The sequence below is a fragment of the Fukomys damarensis genome, unplaced genomic scaffold (assembly GCF_012274545.1).
Source record: "Fukomys damarensis isolate Sample0158 unplaced genomic scaffold, DMR_v1.0_HiC HiC_scaffold_13, whole genome shotgun sequence".
In the NCBI taxonomy this organism is placed as follows: Eukaryota; Metazoa; Chordata; class Mammalia; order Rodentia; family Bathyergidae; genus Fukomys; species Fukomys damarensis.
Window position 1 is genome coordinate 8,359,224 of NW_022900925.1, and position 22,314 is coordinate 8,381,537.

Sequence of the window (22,314 nt, forward strand, 5' to 3'; positions counted from 1 at the left end):
TTTTTTTTTTTTTTTTTTTGTACCAAGGATTGAACTCAGGCTCTTGTGCTTGTGAGGCAGGGGGCTGCACCACTGAGCTAAATCCCTGGCTCAGTAATGTACTTGTTTTGTTTTGTTTTTGGTACAAACTCGGCACCTTGTGCTTACAAGGCAGGCAGCAGCTCCACTGAGCTAAATTCCCAGCCCAGTAATATACTTCTTTATCTGAATATGTATTTATCCTTTTTGCACTGCTGAGAGTCAAACCCCGGGCCTCATGCTTGCTAGGCAAGTGCTTTACCACTGAGCTACACCTCCTAATCCTGAGAATGTGTTTATTTTACCTCTGTTCCTAAAAGATATGTTTACTGGATCTATAATTCTGTGCTGACAGCTCTTTCCTCTTAAACCTTTTAAAGCATTGTTGCGTTTCCTTCTGGCCTTTGTAATTTCTAATGAAAAATTCACTGCCCCTGAAATCTTAGTTCCCTGTAAGTACCATGTAATTTCTTATAGTGAAGATCTATTTGTCTTTAGTATGCAGTTTGTTATGATGTTTCTGGAAATAAATTTATTTGTGTTTATCTTGTTTGGATCTGCTGAGCTTCTTTAATATGTAAATTTATGTTTTTAGTTAAATTTAGGAAAATTTAGCCATTAATTCTTCAACTGTTTTTGCTGCCCTGCACTCTTTGCCTTTCTCTGTGGAACTCTATTGACATAAATATTTTGTCTTTCCTCACTGTCCTATAGCCTTTGAAGCTCTATTTATTTTTCTTTTCTCTATCTCTTTTCTCTTGTTTACTCAGTAATTTTCATTGAACTATCTTCCAGTTTATTGCCTCTTTCCTCTCCTTTCTCCATGCTGGGTACTGATCCCTTCCAGTGAGTTTTCTTACTTTGTATTTAATTTTCAGTTCCAAAATTTACATGTAGTTCTTCTCTATATCTTCTGTTTCACTACTGAGATTTTTTCTTTTCATTTGTTTCAAGAGTATTTATTATTACTTATTAGAACACTTTTATTATAACTGCTTTAAAATCTTTGTCAGATAATGCCAACAGTTGTGTCACCTTAGCATTTCATCTGTTGACTGTCTTTCCTGCACAATCAGATTTTCTTGGTTCTTCGTGGGCTTTATAATTTTGGATTGCTTCCTGGCCATTTTAATTATATTATGAGACATTGGCTCTGGATATACCCTACAGGAATGTAACCATGGGGTGATACCTTGAGACTGTGAATATACTGGTTTCCCAACAATTGTTTATCCAGTGTTTAACATCAGTTGGTGATTCTTCCCTGAATTAATTATTACATAGGTGGAGGCAAAATTATATGGGTCTTTGATATTTTTTATGGGTGGTAAAACTATACAGAAGTGGGGGCCGAGGATTTAGCTCAGTGGTTCCATTGCCTCTCTTGCAAGTCCAAGGACCCGAGTTTGATCCCCAGTACAAACAAAACAAAACAAAAATACAAAAACGTATAAATTAAGTGATTATTAAAAGTCAGAGTGGTATTTACTTTAGGAGAAAAGGAAGGAAGGTAATTAGAAGAGGACGTGGGGTAAGAATGTTGTTACTGAGGGTTTTTTCAGTCTTTCACCTTTTTGTTGGCCTAGGTAATTATTAAATGAGTATATTCACTTTGTAGTAAATATATCTCAATATAAAATGGATGTATACATTTGTATAGAGAGAGAAACATAAAGTTATTCATACATACATGTGTCTGTGTGCATGTGCACTTACAATAGTTCATTTTGATACATTGTTCATTTATATTTTTCTCTCGCTGTGAATCTTGCATGCTCTCTGCAAATGGAAGCTAGGCCAGTGGATTAGATCTTCAGGCAGTGAATACTAGCGCAGCATGGAGCCAATGCTCTCAGCCATTTAACCCTCTACAATAAATGTGTTCTACATGTGTTATTTACTCTACTGGGTCTTTCTGCCACTTATCTTGTATTCTTACAGTTTGGATCTCTAATGGCTGACAAGTGTGCAAGTGTTATTGGTGTATTTGTCATAAAGAAATGTAGCTAAAAGTTTTTTCTAGATTTTAAAAGTAATTTTTTAATATAAGAAAAGGAAAAAATGTCTTTGTAAATTGGGAGAGGTGGAGGGGTTGAGGGAAGGCAGAAGAATGGGGGAAAAGATGCCAAGATACATCATATAAAGGTATGAGTTCCCAATGGTGAAGTAACTGTATTATATACCTAAAATGTACCAATAAACTTAATGAAAAAATGTATTTTGGGGCAGCTTCAGGTGAGGTAGAGTACATGGACCTTAAAAGTTGGCAGACAGGGTTTGGGGCAATATTTTTTGTTTTGTTTTGCTTTGTTTTGTTTTGTTGTTGTTTTTGGTTTTTTTGTTTGTTTGTTTGTTTTTTGGTACCAGCGATCAAACGCGGGACCTTGCACTTGCGAGGCGGCAGGTGAGCTAAATCCCCGGCCCTGGGACAATTTTTTGATGCTGTTATGAAGGACATTACACAAACCTTACTGCAATCTGGGAGCAGTAACCAAGAGAAGTGCCTGTATAATACAGGTAGCTATAGAGGGAACTCTGGCCAAAGATCTGCCTACCGTGGCTTCAGGGGCCACAAGCAGGAATATGAGTGATTGCCATTCTGTAATACTGTTAAGAACTTGACTCTAGGAAGCCTATATAGTTTGATCTCATTCAGTGCTCTATTTCCATGACCTCATTCCCTGCATTAACAGGATGGCTCTCTGTTCCTGTTGCATTGATTTAGTGTCTTCTTGAATCTTACTAAAAACAAAACAAGACAGACAAAAGCAAAACCCAGAGCTGCTTAAGATGGCACATGCTGACAATCCCAGCTACCCAGCTGAAGATTGCAAATTTGAGGCCAGCCTGGTCAGTTTAGCAACTCTGTCTCAAAACAAAAAATAAGAACAACTGGTAGTATATGTAGCTCCACAGTAAAGTGCCTCTGGATTTAATTAGCAGTACTGTGAACGAGTGAATCCATAGTTTTTCAAGTTTTCTCCATTTCATGACAGAATTATATTTCCCAGGTAGGACAAAGGCAGAGAGAACATTCTTTGGAATAATGCTTAGCTCTTCCTTTATTTTGAACTCCTTATTTATAGCCGTTGCCCATTTGCTCATCTTTGCACGCAGACATGCATGTCCATTTTAGAAGTTGGGAAGTGTTCCATCGCAGTGTAGTGTCTGCTGCACATTTCAGGCCCAGATAAAAGGCCTTACATTATGTTCAGGAAGAAACAGAAGAGAAACCTGTGCTTTCTGCCTAGCCTGACCCACCTGGCCATATGTAAAGGGCAAGCAGATGTGGTCAAAGAAGATTTCTCCCAGGCAGGGAGCATTCCTTGTGGTTTCCAAGTCTGAGCAGTTTGTAGAGGCTCTGCTCGGGGCTGTTTCCCTCCAACTGTCCTGCCATGGGTGCCATAGGTGAGTTATTCTTGTGTTGAGTTAAAGGTCAGTCTTTCCTTCTGTCCCTGCTTTTCTGTAATATATTTCACATTTCTCCCTAATGTAGAGTATTATTAGAGATCACTTTTCCCCACCCCAGTTTCTAGTTTCCATGGACCATTTTTTGTTTTTTGGTCATTTGTTTGTTTGTTTTTGGTACCGGGGACGAAACTCAGGACCTTACACTTGTGAGACAGGTGTCAGCACCACTGAACTAAATCCCTGGTCCAACTTACCATTTTTAATATGGACTCAAATGTAGGGACTATAGCTGGATGTGGTGGCACACACCGGTAATCCCAGCACCCAGGCGACTGAGGCAGGAGGTCATCCTGGGCTACTAGTGAGTTCAAGGCCAGACTGAATTACATAGTGAAACCCTGTATTAAAAAAAAAATGCTGGACTAGAAGGAGTTAAATAATAACCTTCAAGAAAACTCTATTCATTGTCTGTGTTTTACCGTTTGCCTTAAAATGTTATTAGCAATTGTGAAGACAGGCATAATAACATAACTTTGCAATCTTTGGAGTCCATTATGAGTTTTAAAAGGCACCAAATTTATCTGAAAATATATAGCATATGCTGTGCTTTTATATAGAATTTATTGAGGTTGTAATTGAGAGTAGAAGAAATTATGAAATATAACTGGAGAGTGATATTTTTTCTCCTGTTAGTGCATATTAGTCATATAGAATAATGGGTTTCATTTTGACATATTTATGCCTTTAACATACTTTGATCATTTCCACTCCTCAACTACTCTCTTTCCACTTTTCTACCTCCTCCCCCAGATTCCCTTATATTCCTAATAGTCAGTCTCCCTTCTACTCTCATATTGTCTTCTTTTTTTCTTTCTGAATTCTCCATATGAGAGAAAACGCAACATTTGTTAATAGTCAGTCTCCCTTCTACTCTCATATTGTCTTCTTTTTTTCTTTCTGAATTCTCCATATGAGAGAAAACATGCAACATTTGCCTTTCTGAGTCTGGTTTTTTTTTTTTTTTTGCTTAACACTAGCTTAGTTTTTGTGAATTGCACTACAATATAACCAATTAAAAATGGATCAAAGATCTAAGTATGTGACCTGAAACTGAAAAACTGCTGGAAGAAAACTTAGGGGAAACCACTTCAAGACATAGGCACCAGCAACAATTTCCTGAATAGGACTCTAATAGCTCAAGAAATAATAGCAAGAATCAACAAATGGGATTGCATCAAATCAAGAAGCTTCCATATTGCAAAGGAAACAATAGTGAGGAGACAGCCTACAAAATGGGAGAAAGTTTTGCCAGCTACTCTTCCAACAAAAGATTAATATCCAGAATATATAAAGAACTCAAGAAAATTTACAGCAGCAACAAAACCCCACAAATAATCTGATCAATAAATGGGCAGATGAGCTGAGTCCAATATTTTGATATCGTCCAGCACTTATTCCTGATTATCAGTTTTCTGTTAACTTTACATTGTCCATTTTTTTTCCACTCAGTGTTGGTGTGGCACTTGGTATTTCAAATTAACACAAAATAGAAATGTAAGTTCCTTCTTGGAAACAAATGCAAATACTTGCCAGGAACAAGATATCAGTTTCTCTTTGGAGGCTCAACTGTCAAGAATCTGAAATAATCAGCTGTTTGTTTCATAGCCTATACTCTGAAAGCTGTATTTAATTTGCTCTTAATAGACTGTGGTTAGGGGAATTCCCACCTTAGTAGCTGTGGTCTACAGGGTGGGAATTCCCTTAGGCTCCTGGGGCTAGAAAATCACCTTCTGAGGTCAGAATTACTGACAAGTGGAATAAATTATATCAAACCAACCAACAGTAGCAGTGTGTAAACCTTTTAAAAAATAATTTGGCAGTCTGTTTCAAAGTTGATAAAGCAGTCATATCGAACTTTTTAAATAAAAGGAAATGATACAAGAGAATGAAAATGATAATGGAATAAAGAATTCATTGACTTATTAAATAGAAGAGGCATTCTCAGTATTCGATAAGGGCTATTCCATAATGAATTGTTATTTAATGTAATGAATATTTTGTTACCTTGAGAAATTATAACTTTGAAGCCTGATAACTACATGAAAGAGTACAAATGATACTGTGTTTTGTGGGAGGCTTAAATATTGCAGTTATATAAAAAAACATTTATGTTTATATCAATTCTTAGAAAAGAACTGGCTTAGTTCATTTGTTATTGCTATAATACCAGAGTCTGGGTAACTTATTAAAGGAAAGGAATTTCTTCTATTATGGAGGCCGGGATGTTCAAGATCACGGAGTCATATCTAGTAAGGGCCTTCTTCTGTGTCATAGGATGTCACAGGGCACCACCTGGCAAGACAAAACAAGTATACAAGCTTAGATCTCTCTTCTATAAAATCATTACTGCTATCATGGGCTCCCACTCTATGACCTCATCTAACCCTAATTACTTCCAAACGTCCCACCTCCAAATACCATCAATTTATTAACTTTGAGATTGTGTCCGCATTTGGCTGCCTAAATTCATGTCCATCACTCATGAAAAATAAATTCATTCTATCCCGGCAGCCACAAACACTTGTTCCAGCACCAATTTAAAAGACAAGTGGAAAAAAAAAAAGAACAAAAGGAAAGTCCAATTTAATCTGAATTGAGATATGGATGAGACTCAAGGCACAATTCATCTTAAAGCAAATTCTTTCCAACTATGAACCTGTGAAATTAAACATTGTGTCTGCTACCACAATACAATGGTAAGACAGGCAGAGGACAGACATTCCCACCCCACAAGAGAAAAATATAGGCAAGAAAAGAAGGCTAATTGGTGTCAAGTAAATCTACACAGGGAAAGTGATTTTTAAGTGTTAAATCCGGAGAACAATCTCTGACTCCATGACCCATATTCTAGGCACATTAGAGCAGAAAGTGGGCCTCCAAGGCCCTGGGGTTGCACCCAACCCCATGACTGGATTTAAGCTGAACAGCAGCTCCTCCAGATCGGAGTCCTGTTGTGCCTTCAGTTCTCCCAGGCTCTCATATGGTGATAGCTCTATTGTTCTGGGGTCCTAAGGGTGATGCAAATCCCTTGGTTCCACTAGGTATTGTCCTAAAATAGTAGTAACTCTACTCCTGCAATAAGTTTCTGTCTGGGCCCTCAGGGATTCTGTAACCTCTTGAATCTATGAGAAGAAAGCCATGCTTCCTGCATTCTGCAGGCCTGCACACTTAACATTATGTGGGTGATATCACGGCTTTCTGACTGTGCCTTCCAGAGCAGTAGGTCCAACTGAACCAGGGCTGAGATGGTTCTGTCCCAACTGAGATGGTTCTATTCCATGGTAAGTTGTAGGAGCAGAGCTCTAAGGGAGCCCTGAACAACAAGCCAGTGGATGCCACCCTGGGCCTATCCCTTGAAACCTTCTGTCGTTGGAGTCTGGACTGGTGATATGAAGCAACCGCAGAGAGCTCTGAAATGTCTTTCTCCGTTGTCTTAATGAATAGCACCTGGCTCCCTTCTAAGCCTGTGAATCTCTAATAGTGGTCATCTGGGCATGCACTTAGCCATTCTCTCCTTAACATACATTTTCATTCTTTTCATGACCCACCTGAAATGTGTCCAGATCATTCTTCTTTACTTGGGTTTTTTTTTTTTTCCTGGTACTGGGGATCAAACTTGGACCTTGCGCTTGCAAGGCAGGCGGCGGCATCACTGAGATAAATCCCCAGTCCATTCTGCTTTACTTTCAATTGTAAATCATCTTCAGTTTTATCCAAAAAGAAAAAAAAAAAAGGATTCAGTGATTGAAGGGCCAGGGATTTAGCTCAGGGGTGCCTCGCAAGCGCAGGGTTCCAAGTTCGGTCCCTAGTACCAAAAAAAGACTCAGTATTGATCTCAGCATTAAAACATTCATCATGCTACATGGCCACTTTTTTCTTTTTCTTTTCTATTTTTCAGTACTATGGATTAAACTCAAGGCCTTTGCCCTGAGCTACATCCCCAGCTGACTTTTACTATTTATTTTGAGACACCTCACTAAGTTGTCTAGACAGGATTCAAAGTTGATCCTCCTGCTTCAGCCTCCCGAAATGCCAGGATTATGGGGTGTGCACTACCACACCTGCTGATGCTTTGGTATTTGCTTTGGTAATAGTGCATCACTTTTAAATCTCTCCATTCCATAAAGTCCTAGGTCGTGGACTCAATGCCACTGTATGCTTTGTGGCTATATAGCAAGTATTGCCTTTACTCCAGTGTATCATTCCTAATTTCCATCTGAGGCCTCCTCAGAATGGCCTGTACTGTCCATATTTCTAACAGTATTCTTATCACAACCACATAAGTAATCTCTGAGATTTATACTCTTCCTACAGCTGTCTTCTGAGCCCTCACCAAAATTACTGTTAATGTTCAATTTATAGTAATCTTCTAGATTCTTTCTAGCCAGCTCCTCTTGATTTTTGTATCCTCCACCTATTTCTCAGTTCAAGATGTGCTTCCACATTACCAGTACTTCTGCTGTTGAATTGTTGATGCACGTTAATTGCACAAATTCATGAATTTCACTATTACATAGTCATAAATGCATTTACCACGCTTTGCTCATATCTATCCATTCTTTTACCCTTTCTTTTCTCCCCTTTCCCTCTCCTCCCCCGCAGCCTCTTCTACCATAGTGGTCTGTCTTCTACTTTCAGGTCATTCCTTTTTTTTCTTTCTACATGTGAGAGAAACTGTATGCTGATTTTCTATGTCTGGTCTGTTTTGTTTAACTCGCTGTCCTCCAGTTCCATACATTTTCCTGCAGGTGACATGATTTCATTATTTTCTGTGGCTGAATAGTGCTCCACTGTGTATATATACATCCTGTTTTCTTTATCCGTTTGTCTGTTGGCAGGCACTCATGCTGGCTCCGTGTCTTGATTACTGTGAATAGTGCCACAGTAAACACAAGTATGCAGGTATCTCTTTCATATACTGCATTAATTTCTGATGTATGAGTGGTGATCAAAAAATACAGTAAAATTAATTTTCAGAAAAATCTATTATAGTAAAAGACTATATATTGTCATTTATCCCCCTCAAAATATTCCCATTCACATCAAATGTACTTATTCCATCAATCTTGCCACTTTCTGAAGCAATTCTGAAAGACATCTTCTGTGACTGTAGTTATACTGTCCCTACTACTTCAGTGCCTTGAATCAATTCAAAACATCTACCTTTTGTGATCATTAGGACTTTGGGGAAGAGCTAGAAGTTGTATAGTGCCAGATGTAGTGATTAAAGTGGATGAAGATACACCACATTGGGCCTGGGATTTAGTACAGTGGTTCCGCCGCCTGCCTTGCAAGAGCAAAGACCTACATTTGATCCCCGGTCCCAAATAAATAAATAAGTAAATTCTCAGTCTAGGAACACAGGAAATCTTCCAGTTTTTTTCTTAAGTGTTTTATAATTTTCATTTTAAAAGTCTTTCACTTCTCTTGTTATATTTATTCCAAGGTATTTCATTTCTTTTTGAAGCTATTGTGAATGGGATTGTTTTTCTGATTTCTTCCTCAGTGAATTCATTATTGTTATATAGAAAATCTGTTGATTTTGTATGTTGATTTTGTATCCTGCTACTTTCCTGAATTTATCATTCTGAGAGTTTTCTGTTGAAGTTTTAGAGTTTTCTAAGAATAAAATCATATCTTTTGCAAATAGCGATAATTGACTTCCTTTTTACCTATTTGTTTCCTTTCATTTCTTTCCCTTGCCTGATTGCTGTGACTAACATTTCAAGTGCTATATTGAATGTGAATGGTAAGAGTGGATAACCTTGTCATATTCCTGCTTTTCAGTTATTTTTGTTTTTCCCCCTCAGTATGTAATGTCAGCTCTGGGTTTGTCATATAAAGACTTTATTACAGTGAGCTATGATCCTTCTATACATAATTTACTCAGGGCTTTTATCATTAATGGATGTTGAATTTTGTCAGACATTTTTTCTGCATCTGTCGTGATTATCATGTGATATTTGTTTTGATTCTGTTTATATGTGGCATTATGTTTATTGATTTGCACATGGTGGTTGAACCTTTCTTGCATCCTATAATGCATCCAACTTGATCATGGTACATTGCCTTCTTTTTTTTTTTTGGTACTGGGGATCAAACTCAGGATCTTGCACTTGCAAGACATGCCACAGAAACACTGAGCTAAATCTCTAGCCCTACATGATCTTTTAAATGTGCTGTGGAATTCAATTTGTAAGTATTTTGTTTGAGGATTTTTGTACCTGTGTTCATCAAGGACATATATGTGTATAGCTATTAAATATTACATATAAATATATAGAGACAGGCATACTGACCTTATCAAGTTTTGATGTCAGGGTGATAATGGTTTCATAGAATAAGTTTGGGAGAATTCCTTCCCTTTTTATATTATGGAATATTTAAAGATTATTGGTATTAGTTTGTCTTTAAAAGTCTTGTAGGGATGGGAATTTAGCTTAGTGGTGCTGCTGCCTGTCTTGCAAGTGCAAGGATCTGAGTTCGATTCCCAGCACCAAATAAATAAATAAATAAATAAATAAATATGCAGTAAACTTAAAAATTAAAAAATAAATAAATAAAAGTCTTGCAGGGCTGGGGATTTAGCTCAGTGGTGCCACTGCCTGCCTCTCAAATGCAAGATCCCAGGTTTGATCCCTGTACCAAATTAATTAATTTTTAAAATGTCTTGTAAAAATTTTTGTTGTTGCTGCTGCTGCTTCAATCTCATTGCTTGTTTTTGGTCCCTGTAGGATTTTTATATCCTCTTTGTTCAATTTTGGTAGGTCCTATGGGCCCAGAAATTTCTATTTCTTCTAGATTTTCCAGTTTATTGGCATGTATTTTTAAAAATATCCCTTACCAATCCTGTGAATTTCAGTGGTGTCTGTTATAATGTCCTGCTTTTGGGCTCTTTTTGTGTGGGGGGGTGGGGAGAGAAAAATTATCTTCATTTATTTTGCTTCATATATATCCATAGTTGAATTTTAATACAAAAAGAAAAAATTAGAGCCAGGGATTTGGCTAAGTGGCAGTGTGCCTGCCTCGCAAGTGCAAGGTCCTCAGTTCAATCCCCAGTACCCCCAAAAAAGAAAAGATTAAAATCCAAAAAACATTTATAAACAAGATACCTTCAAAAAGATTTTGTATCTTTTGGTTAGAAAAAACTCTTAGCTTTAACTAGGTTAAGATTTTTTTTTCTAAATCTCTTTGAAGAACCAACTCTTTCATTGATTCTTTTGTTCTCTTAGTCTCTATTTCATTCATTTTCAGTTTTGGTTTGGATTGTTCTTGTACCTTGAGGTGCATCATTAGGTTATGTTTTTGTAATATATCTGATTTTTTTATAGGCATTCATAGCAATATCTTAGAACTGCCTTTGGTGTCCCACCAATTCTGGTATGTTATGCTTCCATTTTCATTTGACTCTTAACAATGTTAAGTTTCTCCGTGATTTATTCAGTGATCCATTGATTGTTCAAAAGTGAATTGTTCAACCTCCATGTTTGTACAGGTTCTGTGGTTTCTCTTACTGTTGACATCTAGCTTTCTTTGGTTGTGATCTGATAAGATGCAATAAATTATTTCAGGTTTATGTTTCTTATGACTTGCTTCACAGCCTAAAATATGACCTATTTTGGAGCAAATTCCATGACCTGCTGAAAAGAATGTGTATTCTATAGTTGTTGAATAGAATGTTCTGTAGATGTCTGTTAAGTCCATTTGCTCAGTGGTATAGTTTAACTCTAATGTTTGTTGATTTTTTTTTAATCTGGAAGACCTGCCTATTGATGAAAATGGACTACTACATTCACCCACTATTGTTAAATTGGGATCTATCTGCCCCTTTGTGTCACATAACAGTTTTTATTAGGAAATTGAGTACACCAGTGTTCAGTGTATATAATAGTTGTACCTTCTTGATGGGCTGTTTCCTTTATCAGTATGTAGTAACCTTCTTTGTCTCTTCTGACTGAGTTTGGCTTGAAGTCTGTTTTGCTAGATATGAGTATATCTACTCCTAATTGCTTTCAGATTCTGTTTGCTTTGAAAGTAATTTTCCATCCTTTCACTTTCAGTCTGTATGTGTTTTTGCTGGTGAGATGAATATGCTGGCAGGACATTGTTGGGTCTTATTTTTAATTCAGTCAGACTGTCTTCAGCTGTTAATTGGAGAATTAAGACTATCTAGATTTAGGGTTATTATCAAAAAGTTTATACTTGTTCTTGTAATTTTGTTGTTTTTCTTCTGGTTGTTTTCAATATTCTATGTTTATTTTTCCACTTTTTTTATCTTAGAAGATTGATAGTTTACTGTACTGGTAATGTTTAATTCTTTCCTAATTTTCATTCATCTATTTTTCTAGTGAGATTTATTTTTTCCCAAGTTTTCATGCTTGTCTTTCTTCCTCCTCTTTCTTCTTCTTTTCTATAGGATTACAAGTATCTTCTATAATGCTGCTTAGGGGTCATAAATTGCCTTAGTTTATGCTTGTCTTGGAAGGTCTTTATTTCTCCTTTGATTCTGACAGATTAGTTTGCTGGATATAGTAATCCAGGTTGGCAGTTGAGTTCTTTTAGTACTTGAAATACCTTATTCCATTCTTTTCTGCCCTTTAGATTTCTGCTAAGAAAGTTATTCTGATAGGCTTGCCACTAAATGTGATTTGATGTTTCTTGCATCTTTTAGTATTTCTTCTTTGTTCTATACTTTGGGCAGTTTAACTGTAATACATTATGGAGAAGTTTTTTTCTGGTCATGTCTGTTTGGGGTGTTTTTGTGCCTCCTATACCTGAATATCTCTGTTTATTCCAAGGTTTAGGAAATGTTCCTCTGTTTCACTGAACTGGTTTGTTGGTTTTCTTTCTTGCTTGCTTGCTTGATTGCTTGCTTGCTTGCTTGCTTGCTTTTTTCTGAACTGGTTTCCTATGCCTTCAGTCTGTAGCTCTTTTCCTTCATGTATTCTGATTACATGTATGTTTTAGTCTTTTTAATGGTGTCGCAGGGATCTTGTATGTTCTCTTTAAATTTTTGGTGGGGGTGGGTACAGGGATCGAACTCAGGACCTTGCACTTGTGAGGCAGGCAGTGGCACCACTGAGCTAAATCCCCAGCCCTTGTATGCTCTCTTTATTCTATCTTATTTTTTTCTTTTCTGCTGCTTGAATGTAATAATTCGCCAGACTTTTCTTCAAGCCTTTATATTTCTCACTTGATCAAGTCCATTAATGAGGCTTTCAACTGAGACTTTTATGTGACTTAGTGAGTTTTTCATTTCTAAGATCTTTGGTGTTCTTTTTCAGAATCTCTTTATTCAATTACTCATTCATACCTGCATTGTCTTCCCTAATTCATTTAGCTGTTTACTTGTTGCTTCTTAGAATTTACTGAGCTTTAAAAGTAATAATATTTTTAAGTTCTTTGTCCTGCATTTCATCCAATTTGATGTCTTTGGAATCAGCTACTAGCGCTAGGAACTATAGGAACTATCTTTTTTTTTTCATATTTCTTGTGTTTCTGTAGAGCGATCTGTGCATCTGCTGGGATGGCTGTTCCTTCTGTGTTTATATGAGGACTTTCTTTTCCTTTTTTGAAACAGGGTCTCACTATGTAGTTCAGACTGCCCTGGAACTCACTATGTAGCCCAGGCTGGTCTCGAACTCACAGCAATCCTCCTGCCTCAGCCTCCCGAGTGATGGGATTACAGGTGTGCACCACTATACCTGGCATATGAGGGCTTTCTTAATAAGCAACCTTCTCTTGTTGAGGTACCCTGAGATACTGGTTTGTTGTGTAATTCCAAATGAACTTCTTAGGGCAGTTTCCATGTAGCTTCTTTTGCTATGGCTCTTTTTTTTGGCGGGGGGGGGTCTCAATGCATACCATGTTGGAGCCTGAGGAACTTGCTTTCTCTATAGTCTCACAAGATTGGAGACCTTAGGGCAGTTTGAGCATGTGTGATGTAGGCAGCAGAATATATAGGGGCACCCTCTGTGGTTATTCCTCCACTCTTGTTATCAATGTGGAAGTACAGTATGAGAGACCTATGCTGAGGTCCCTCATTGGTGTGGTCTGCTGTTGCTATGGGAGTGAATCCAGGAGCAGGACTTTATCACTCCTAGCCCTGCCTAGGGGTTATGGGCTATTATATCCCCTAGTCTTTAAATTGAGTATCTGCCAACATTTAAGTGGGACTAGTTCATGGCTGGAGTGAGGTTGGTTCCATTTCTCTCAGCTAGGCTGGAGTTGTAGCTCAGCAGCAAAGCATCCACCCTTGTGCGTGCATGCAGTGTTGAATTCCCTGATCCAGGGCAGGGAGCCAGGGTTGAAGTTGAAAGTTGCTTTGTACTTTCCTTGGGATTGCCTTTCTGATTCTCTGTGATGTTTGGGTTTCCCATCACTTCTTTGTTGACTCTTTCTTTCTCTCCTTAAAATAAAGCTTCTCTTTTGTTGCTCTGATTTTTCTGTTTTGCAGAATTATACATGGGGTACTTTTCTTTCTCCATTTAACTCTTACTCTAATTTTTGGATTTAAAAAAAAATAGAGCTGTTTTAAAAAATTCTAATCAGAAGAGATTTATCAACCAAATGCAAGCATTGTATTTGGCATAGCTTAAAATATTAACCCTTTCAGTGTAGACAAATAATTTTTGCTAATCTAATCTGCTATAGATGTGTTGATTTACTCCTGTCATACTTGTGAATATTTATAAATTTAAAAAGAAATCCATCTAGGTCCGGAGATTTGGCTCAGTGGTTCCACCAACTGCCTCACAAGTACAAGGACTGAATCCCTGGTACCAAAAAAAAAAAAGAGAGAGAAAGAAATCCATCAGAAACCCAGATAACATATAACAGCTGACATTTATTGTCAGACAAGGAATGCTTTGCATTTGATTTTCCTATATTAATAGAATATGTTAAACCTAAATTTTTTTTATATATTGCAATATTATTGCATGTCATGAAATTCTGACTGAAATCAGTTGCATGACAAAAATGTGCTCATATTGCTGTGGAATATCCACGTAAAATGTGAGGCAGAGATCAAAAAAAAAATACTCAACTTTTAAGTACTACTAAATATCAACTGGGCTAAACAGACAACTGAAATGATATGTATCCAAGTCCTCCCATAACTTTTTAGGAAAAATAATGTGTTCAAGAGAATGTCACAAGATCTAGAAACCACTTTCTTAGACGACTTGCTAATATGTGGAGCTGTCTTTAGCCTGTAAGAGGAGATAAAGGAGATATGCAAGGAGAAGAAAAACAAAACACTGGCGTTGAGTTATAAAAGAAGACAGATTTTCAGATTATTATAAAGAACATAGGAATAATTAGAGTCACCCTTTACTTCAGCCATGAAACTGACTTTCTCACAAGTTTCCATGTTACCAATCACTGGAGTGTTCAGTGAGACACCATCCCACCATGAAGACAGTATAATAAGGGAAGGAGCTACACAGTGATTACCTAACTTCTTGCCAATCTAAAATTTTATTCTACAGCATTTGTCCTCTTTTCCTTTCTCCCTTCCTCCCTTCTTCCTTCTTGTTTACTCTTAGGAGTATCAAAATACTATGAACCTTTAATTTTTCCTGACTTACATTTTCAGTTATATATTGGTGTGATAATTTTAAACATCTCCATCATTCTGGAAAGTTCCTTCATCCCTTTCTAATCAATCTTTTCACCCACACACTCCCAGAGGCAACCACTTCTAATTTCTATCCTATAAATTAAGATTTCTTTATATTTTATATAAATGAAATTATTAAATATATATTAATTTAACTTATTTTAGCCAACAAAATTCTCTTTAGACTTATATAGTTGTTGCATTCATAATTAGCTTATTCTTTGTGTTGCTAAATAGCATTTCATTTTACAAATACACCTCAAGTTACTTATCCATTCACCTAGTGGTAGATATTTTGGTTATTTTTAGTTTAGGGTTCTATTGAATGAGGTTTCTGTGTACATTTTTGCACAGGTCTTTTTAAGAACTTTGTTTTTATTTCTGGTAAATATCTAGCTGTGAAGGTTCTGCATAAGAGAGTAGACATATGATTAACCTGATTAGAACTGATTAATACTTGTACAGTGCCTACATCTTCTCCAACAATTAGCATTATTAGCCTTTAATTTTAGCATGTAGTGCATGTGAAGAAATTTATAGTGGTTTAAACTTGTGTTTACTGAAATGATTAATGATGTTGTCTTTTTATGGTTATAGTGGCCATGTATCTTTTGCAAGACCTATTCAGATTTTTTTTTTACTTATTTTAAAACTGAGTTGTCTTTTTTACTGTTGATATTTAGAGATTCTTTTGTGTTCTAGATATGTAAATACTTTGTCAGGTGTATGACCTATAAATATTAATTTGCCAGACTGTGGCTTGTTTATCAGTTTTGTAATAGTGTCTTTGGATGAGCACAAATTTTATCTTGATAATATCTAATCTATTCCTTTGTGTACAGCCTTACTTTATGAGAAATTTTTGCCCACCAGTGGTCGTAAAGTTTTTTCCTGTTTATCTTTTCTATTTTTTTTCTTCTAAAAGCTTCATAATACTAAGGTTTATAGTTAGATCTCTATAAAGGGAGAAGTATGTTTTTCTTCCCCATACATATATAAGTATCCAGTTTTCCAGAATCTGTTATTGAAAAGGCTTTTCTTTCCGCAGTTTGATTGACTTTGTTGTTGATAATTCTGTTGAGAACTGAGTGCACATGTATACACACACACACTTAGATGTCTACCTCTGGACTTTATGTTTTGTCATTGGTGTTTGTCCTATTCTAATGCTATACTTTTAAAGTTATTCTATATTTATATATATAAAATCTTGAATTTTGATAGTTTAATATGTCCAACTTTGTTTTTCTTCATCAAGATTATTCTGGCTATTTAAAATTATTTTGGGGCCGGGGATTTAGCTCAGCGGTTTGGTGGCCTGCCTTGCAACCTCAAAGACCCGAGTTCAATCCCCTGTACCAAAAAATAAATAAAAAAATTATTTCTATATGAAATTTAGAACTGGCTGGCTAGTTTCATTTCAAAAGCCTGCACATATTTTTATTGGGATTGATTTGAATCTTTTTACTTTTTGAGAAAAGTGAATAGGTATCTACTGAATCTTCCAATCTATGAATATGGTCTAGCATTCCATTTATTTAGGTCTTCTTTTAACTTTTTCCAACAGTGTTTTATAGTTTATAGTGTTAAAGGTATTACATACCTAATTATTTAATATATTTTTCATATTGTTACACTTAGTACTGCTTTATTTTCACTTTTCAGTTATTAATGTTTAGGATTGCATTGCATTTCACATATTGCTTTTGTATCAACAAATTTGTTAAATTCGCTTATTCTAATAGTTAAATTGATTTATGTCATTTGCAGATATTTTCAAATCTTTTTGCCCTTTTTCCCTGTTATGTATGGCTTATATCTCGATGTCCCCCACAAAACCTCATGCACTCATAGGCAGAGCTCTTGGGAGTGACTGGATCATGGATGTGATGCTAGATTAGTCCACTGATTGGTTTAGCATTGTTCTGGGTATGGATGATGGACTTAGTGAAGAAGGAAGACTCTCCCTGGGTGTGAGTGACACCAACAAATAGGCTTATAGCCTGGATGGAATAAAAAGGGAAAGAAAGATAGACCTGCTACTTCCTGGCATGCCATGCATGTACTGTTTCTCCTCTGTCATACGTCTTGCCTTGGAGCCAGTCAACTATGGACTGAAACCTCTACAAACTGATCTAAAATAAACCTCTCCTCCTTAAACTTGTGAATATTTGGTATTTTGTGCCAGAAACAAGAAAGTAACTAAGACATTCCCCTTAATGTACAATGTGTTAGTCATGTTTCTGTTGCTGGCAAAATACCTCACATAAACAATTCATAAGGAAGAAAGATTCATTTTGGTTCATAATTTGAGAGGATCCTCTCACCCAGGAATAATCATCAATAACATTAGATTACCATTTTCCACATATATCTCTGTAGGTGTATAAATATAAAAAAGGTTAGAAATAATTTTACGTAATTAAGATTGTAATATATACGGCCGGGGATTTAGCTCAGGAGTTCCACAGCCTGCCTTGCAAGCACAAGGACCCGAGTTTGATCCCTGGTACCAAAAAAAAAAAAAAAGATTGTAATATATGTGCTGTGTTAAGTGTTGTCATTTAAAATAAATTTAAATGGGTTATTCTCACTTTAAAAAGATCACCATAAAATAGATGAACTTCACAAAAAAGAGTCTTTACGAGAGATAATTACTGAAAGATGGTAATTACTAAAGGTTCATCAAAAATGACATAAAACATTGAATTTTTGATGATTTTAAAAGCTATACATTTCTGTATGTTTAACTTTTCAACAGCTTGATATGTCTTGCTGTGAGGGATGAAGAAATTAATGCTTTCAACCGCTTTTCATCTTCCTTCCTCCTCCCAGTTGCTGCCTAATTTTTCAGTTGCAATTACATGTCACATGTGGTTTGTAACATTTATATACCTTCCTGTCATGCATATATTTGCTTACTCTCAATTCAGTTTTTAAATGGATTCAGTTCTAACCATCCTCTCTTATGTCATGGTCTCTGGCTTCTTCATTAGAGTGCTTTATTTTTATTCATCTCTTGCTTCGCTAGTTTTATCATCAAGTGGTTTTCTCAGGAAATGCAGAAGTCTTTCATACTGTCCATCAGTCACCTTATACTTGAATGACAACTTTGGCTGAGCATAAATTTGTTGGGCTGTGCTTTCTTTCTCTAACTTGCTGACATTTTTGTCCTAGAATTATGCCCAGCCAGTTTTTTTCTTTAATAATATTTGGTTTTGATTTTGCCTTTTAAAATCAGACTTCCAGTTTTCAGAGATTACATGTGAATTCTGTATATTTTCAGTCACTGCACTTGAGACCTTACTACCAGGAAGACCTACCACAGCTGTGGAACTCTGATGCAAGCTGGGCATTTGGGAATATTAATCATACATCTTTCCTTTCCTTTCCAGAGATAATTGATGACCTTGCCAACCTCGTAGAAAATACAGATGAAAAACTTCATACTGAAACTAGGCGTGTGAACTTGGTAGACAGAAAGTCAGCCTCATGTGGTAAGAGATGGTAGTCATTACGGCTCTGCTTTTTTAATCCCTTGAAGACTCTACTTTAAGTTTCCTATGTTTAATTACCACAGGAATTTGGTTGTCCTTCTAATAAGGCCATACCATTTGACACAACATTGAAATTGCTAAAACATGCACATATATATAGATATAGTTATACATATAGACACACATATATATACATAAACATGTATGTATATATGTAATATATTGCATTTAATATTTGGTACATTGTATGCACTGATCAAGTTTTAGTTATTATTATATATAAAGGAAGAATCTTCAAAATTCAGCTTTCTCAATTTGCTTATCTTCTAATCAGTCATCCTGTCATTTGAAATGAATATATTCATAGATGCATTGGTATGTTTTTCTGTTTACAACATGGTGGCCCTCACCACATATTCTTGAAGTCATAATGAATGCAGAATGTTTCTTGTATTGTTACTGATTTTTAAATACGTAGTGTCTGGTAAACCCTATTCTCAGGCAGAACTTAGGGTCTTCTGTAAGCTGGGTGGAGCAGACAAGTAAGTTTTCAGTCCACTCTAACTAGAAAGCATTAGTTATGTTAAACTGGAGTTGAAAGGAGGAAAAAGAAAGGAAAGAACAATACAGTTCCTGGTAAGCGGGAGTCACAGAAAGCCGTGTTTTATTTGTGTTCTGGACATACTTGTATATTCTCAGGGTAACCCAGGAAACCTCAAACCTTAAATTTGGTTTGTGACAGAGTCAACCTGTTTCAGTTGTAGTTACATGTCAAAAACAAATGGAATGCTTCTCTGGAGGAAATATATTTGTCATAGGTCTCTGGAGATAACCAAATTATACTTCAAGGGCAATGATCAGCAGGAAGTTAAAGATAAGCTAGCATACAGAGAAACAATGCAGTATGAGCAAGGACTGGCAATAGATCATAGAAACCATCCTGTGCAGGCTTGCACTATTAGAACAGACAGACATGAAAGCCCGGCATGGTGTCATGCCTGTAATCTTGGCACTTGGGAGGCTGAGGCAGGAGGACCACCATGAGTTTGAGGCCAGCCTAGGCTGCATAGTGAGTTTGAGGTCAGTCTGAACTACATAGTAATAACTTTTCTCAAAAAAAAAAAAAAAAAAAAAAAAAAGAATTGTCAGACGTGTTTACTATAAAGTCAGTGCTACTCTTTGAATTTAAAACACAGGTTTGAAAGCATCTTAATCGAACAAAAAACAATAAAAAAAAACACAAAGTTTTAAAAGAGACCATATAGAACTTCTAGAAATTAAAAATAACTGTAACTTAAGGCAGGGGATATATAGCTAAGTGGTAGGGCTTTTGCCTAGTATGTGAAAGGTGCTGGGTTTGATTCCTAGCACTGTTTTAAAAAACCAAGAACCCTGAAACTCAAAATGGAATAAATACACTTGGTACTAACAAAAGGAAGAATCAGTCAGAGGAAAAATCAGAAAAAAATCAATCATATTCCCTTTTCATATATGCTAGCATTTAGAGGAGGTCATCAAGAATGACTTGGAAGTTAAATTGCTATCTGAAAAGAAGCATTTGGGGAACACAGGGTTGGTCCAAGAGCCTCAGAATAAAATAAAGAGTTAATCACCTGCTTTTCTGAAATGCAAGGCTGAATCAGTTCTTTTATGTGTGAACAAGTACACACATTACATGAAAATATAGGCAAGGTGTGTTTGAACTAGAGGAAGGTGATTAACCTCCCTCAAGTATAACTTGATTACTGTTTGCTCACAATAGCCCTATATCACTGGAAACTATGAGGACCTGAGTGAGGTGCAGATAGCATCCAGCGCATCATCATTCTCCTCAGAAGCGTTCAGAAATAGGTTGTGAACCATGAAATGGCCTTTTGTTTCCCTGGCCTGCACAGATCATCCTTGATGGTCTGACATATCAGTCATAGATGCTTGAGCAGTGAGAGAATTTCTAGTTATAAATACAAACCGAATTGCAAGGGGGCCACATCGGAGAAGGGCCTGATGATGAATTTGTTTGTTCGGTTGCTAACAAAGGATTCAAACACCTCTTTGTGGACCTTTCACTCCAGAGTCTGGGCTTTATAATTTTTACTGAGATCTTTGTGTGTGTTTTTTCCTTTCCCTTTTCTTCACCCATTTGTACCCCAATGATAGCATCAAGTAGAAAACAATATTGGGTTTTTTTTCTAGATTCTAAAGGCAAATTAGATGATATGTTCCCCTGGTATCTTGATGTATTTTCAAATCTGTTTCTTGTATTAAGGACATTTGCATAAAAGTGGGATCTTTATAATTGCAGTTTAAATATTCAGTGTGCCTGATCCTCATTAGAATTCAAAATAGAGCCTTGTCTGAGTCTGACAGAGGGAGCCAATTGTGAAAGCCCAGACTAAGAATTCTGAATGACTCGGGTTGAGGGACAGTCTTGCTTCTCAGCATATTGACTATTACGTAATGTTGTCTAAGCACATCTATTGTGATTTTAGCAGCGTTCCAGTGATGTGGTTGGAGATCAGCCCAGCTGACCTTGCACAAACGTTATGTCAACCTAGAACGACTGGGTCTGCTTCCAGCTCTCCTGGAAATACAGCAGGACAGTGGCTGAAAGTAGTGCCATACAGCACAGGCTGGCATGTGGCAGACCTGTCATTTCCTTCTTTATAAACTGAGGATTGCAGTTACAGTTTGAGCATGCCTACTCCAAAATGTCCAAGTATGAAATGCTCCAAGATTTGAACTTTTTGACTGATGAAATGATGCCACAAACAGGAGTTTCTACACCTGATCTCATGTGATAGGTCACAGTCAAAATGCAAGTGCACTAAAAAAATATTTATACGTTTTTCCTTCTGGTTATGTGTATAATACATAGATGAATTTCATGTTTAGATTTAAATCCCTTCCTCAGCATAATTTCATTATGTATTTGGAGCTATTCCCAAATTGAAGAATACTTGAAATCTGAAACACCTTTGGTCCCAAGCATTTTGAATAAGGAATATTCAGCTTGTACTAATGCACATTAGTACACATTCTGTGTAATAAACGAGAGCAAGCTCAATTGCACAGCAGTTGGTACTAGTGAGCACTAGCTTTGTAAATATGTGGGTTTAACTTGGTTGCCAACTGCAATAAGCATCAAAGAGACTCCCCCTTCTGTTTGAAGTCAGCATGGAGGGAGGGGCCTTTAAGTAAAATAACAATAACATAAATGAATTATATAGAAATATTTTGGAGCTATGAAGTTAATATTCTCTTTTATCAAGAAATGGTGTTGGTGGGGCTGGGGATTTAGCTCAGTGGTTCTGGCACCTGTGTTGCATGTGCAAGGACCCAAGTTCGATCCCTGGTACCAAAAAAAATGGTGTTGGGCTGGGGATTTAACTCAGGGGTGCCCGAGTAAGCACTGCCTGCCTCATAAGCACAAGAACCCAAGTTCAATCCTGGGTACCAAAAGAAAAATGGTGTTGATTTTTTCCAAAAATAAATGGAAATGTGAAATATTGTAGCTGAAACTCATTATCAGTTATGAAATTAGTAGCTGGCACCTCTGGTGCATATGTTGATTGGTAACCACATTGCCTTACTACTTTTGTCTTTCAAAAAATTGTTTTTCCTTAAGGGAGGGGAATATGAGTTATGGTAAAAAAAAAATGCTATATACATGTATAAAAGTTTTTTTTAATTAAAAAAATAAAATCC

The 22,314-nt window shown here is 36.5% G+C and overlaps 1 protein-coding gene across 3 annotated transcripts in view; it reads left to right on the plus strand.

Moving 5' to 3' along the window:
• The window catches only part of Stx8 (syntaxin 8), a 278,115-nt gene that overhangs the window by 144,601 nt on the left and 111,200 nt on the right, over positions 1–22,314 (plus strand). For all 3 annotated transcript variants that reach the window (XM_010614972.2, XM_033762791.1, XM_033762790.1), the window contains exon 7: positions 18,508–18,609. In XM_010614972.2, the coding sequence (XP_010613274.1) occupies positions 18,508–18,609 (102 nt within the window). The remainder of the gene's footprint in view (positions 1–18,507; positions 18,610–22,314) is intronic.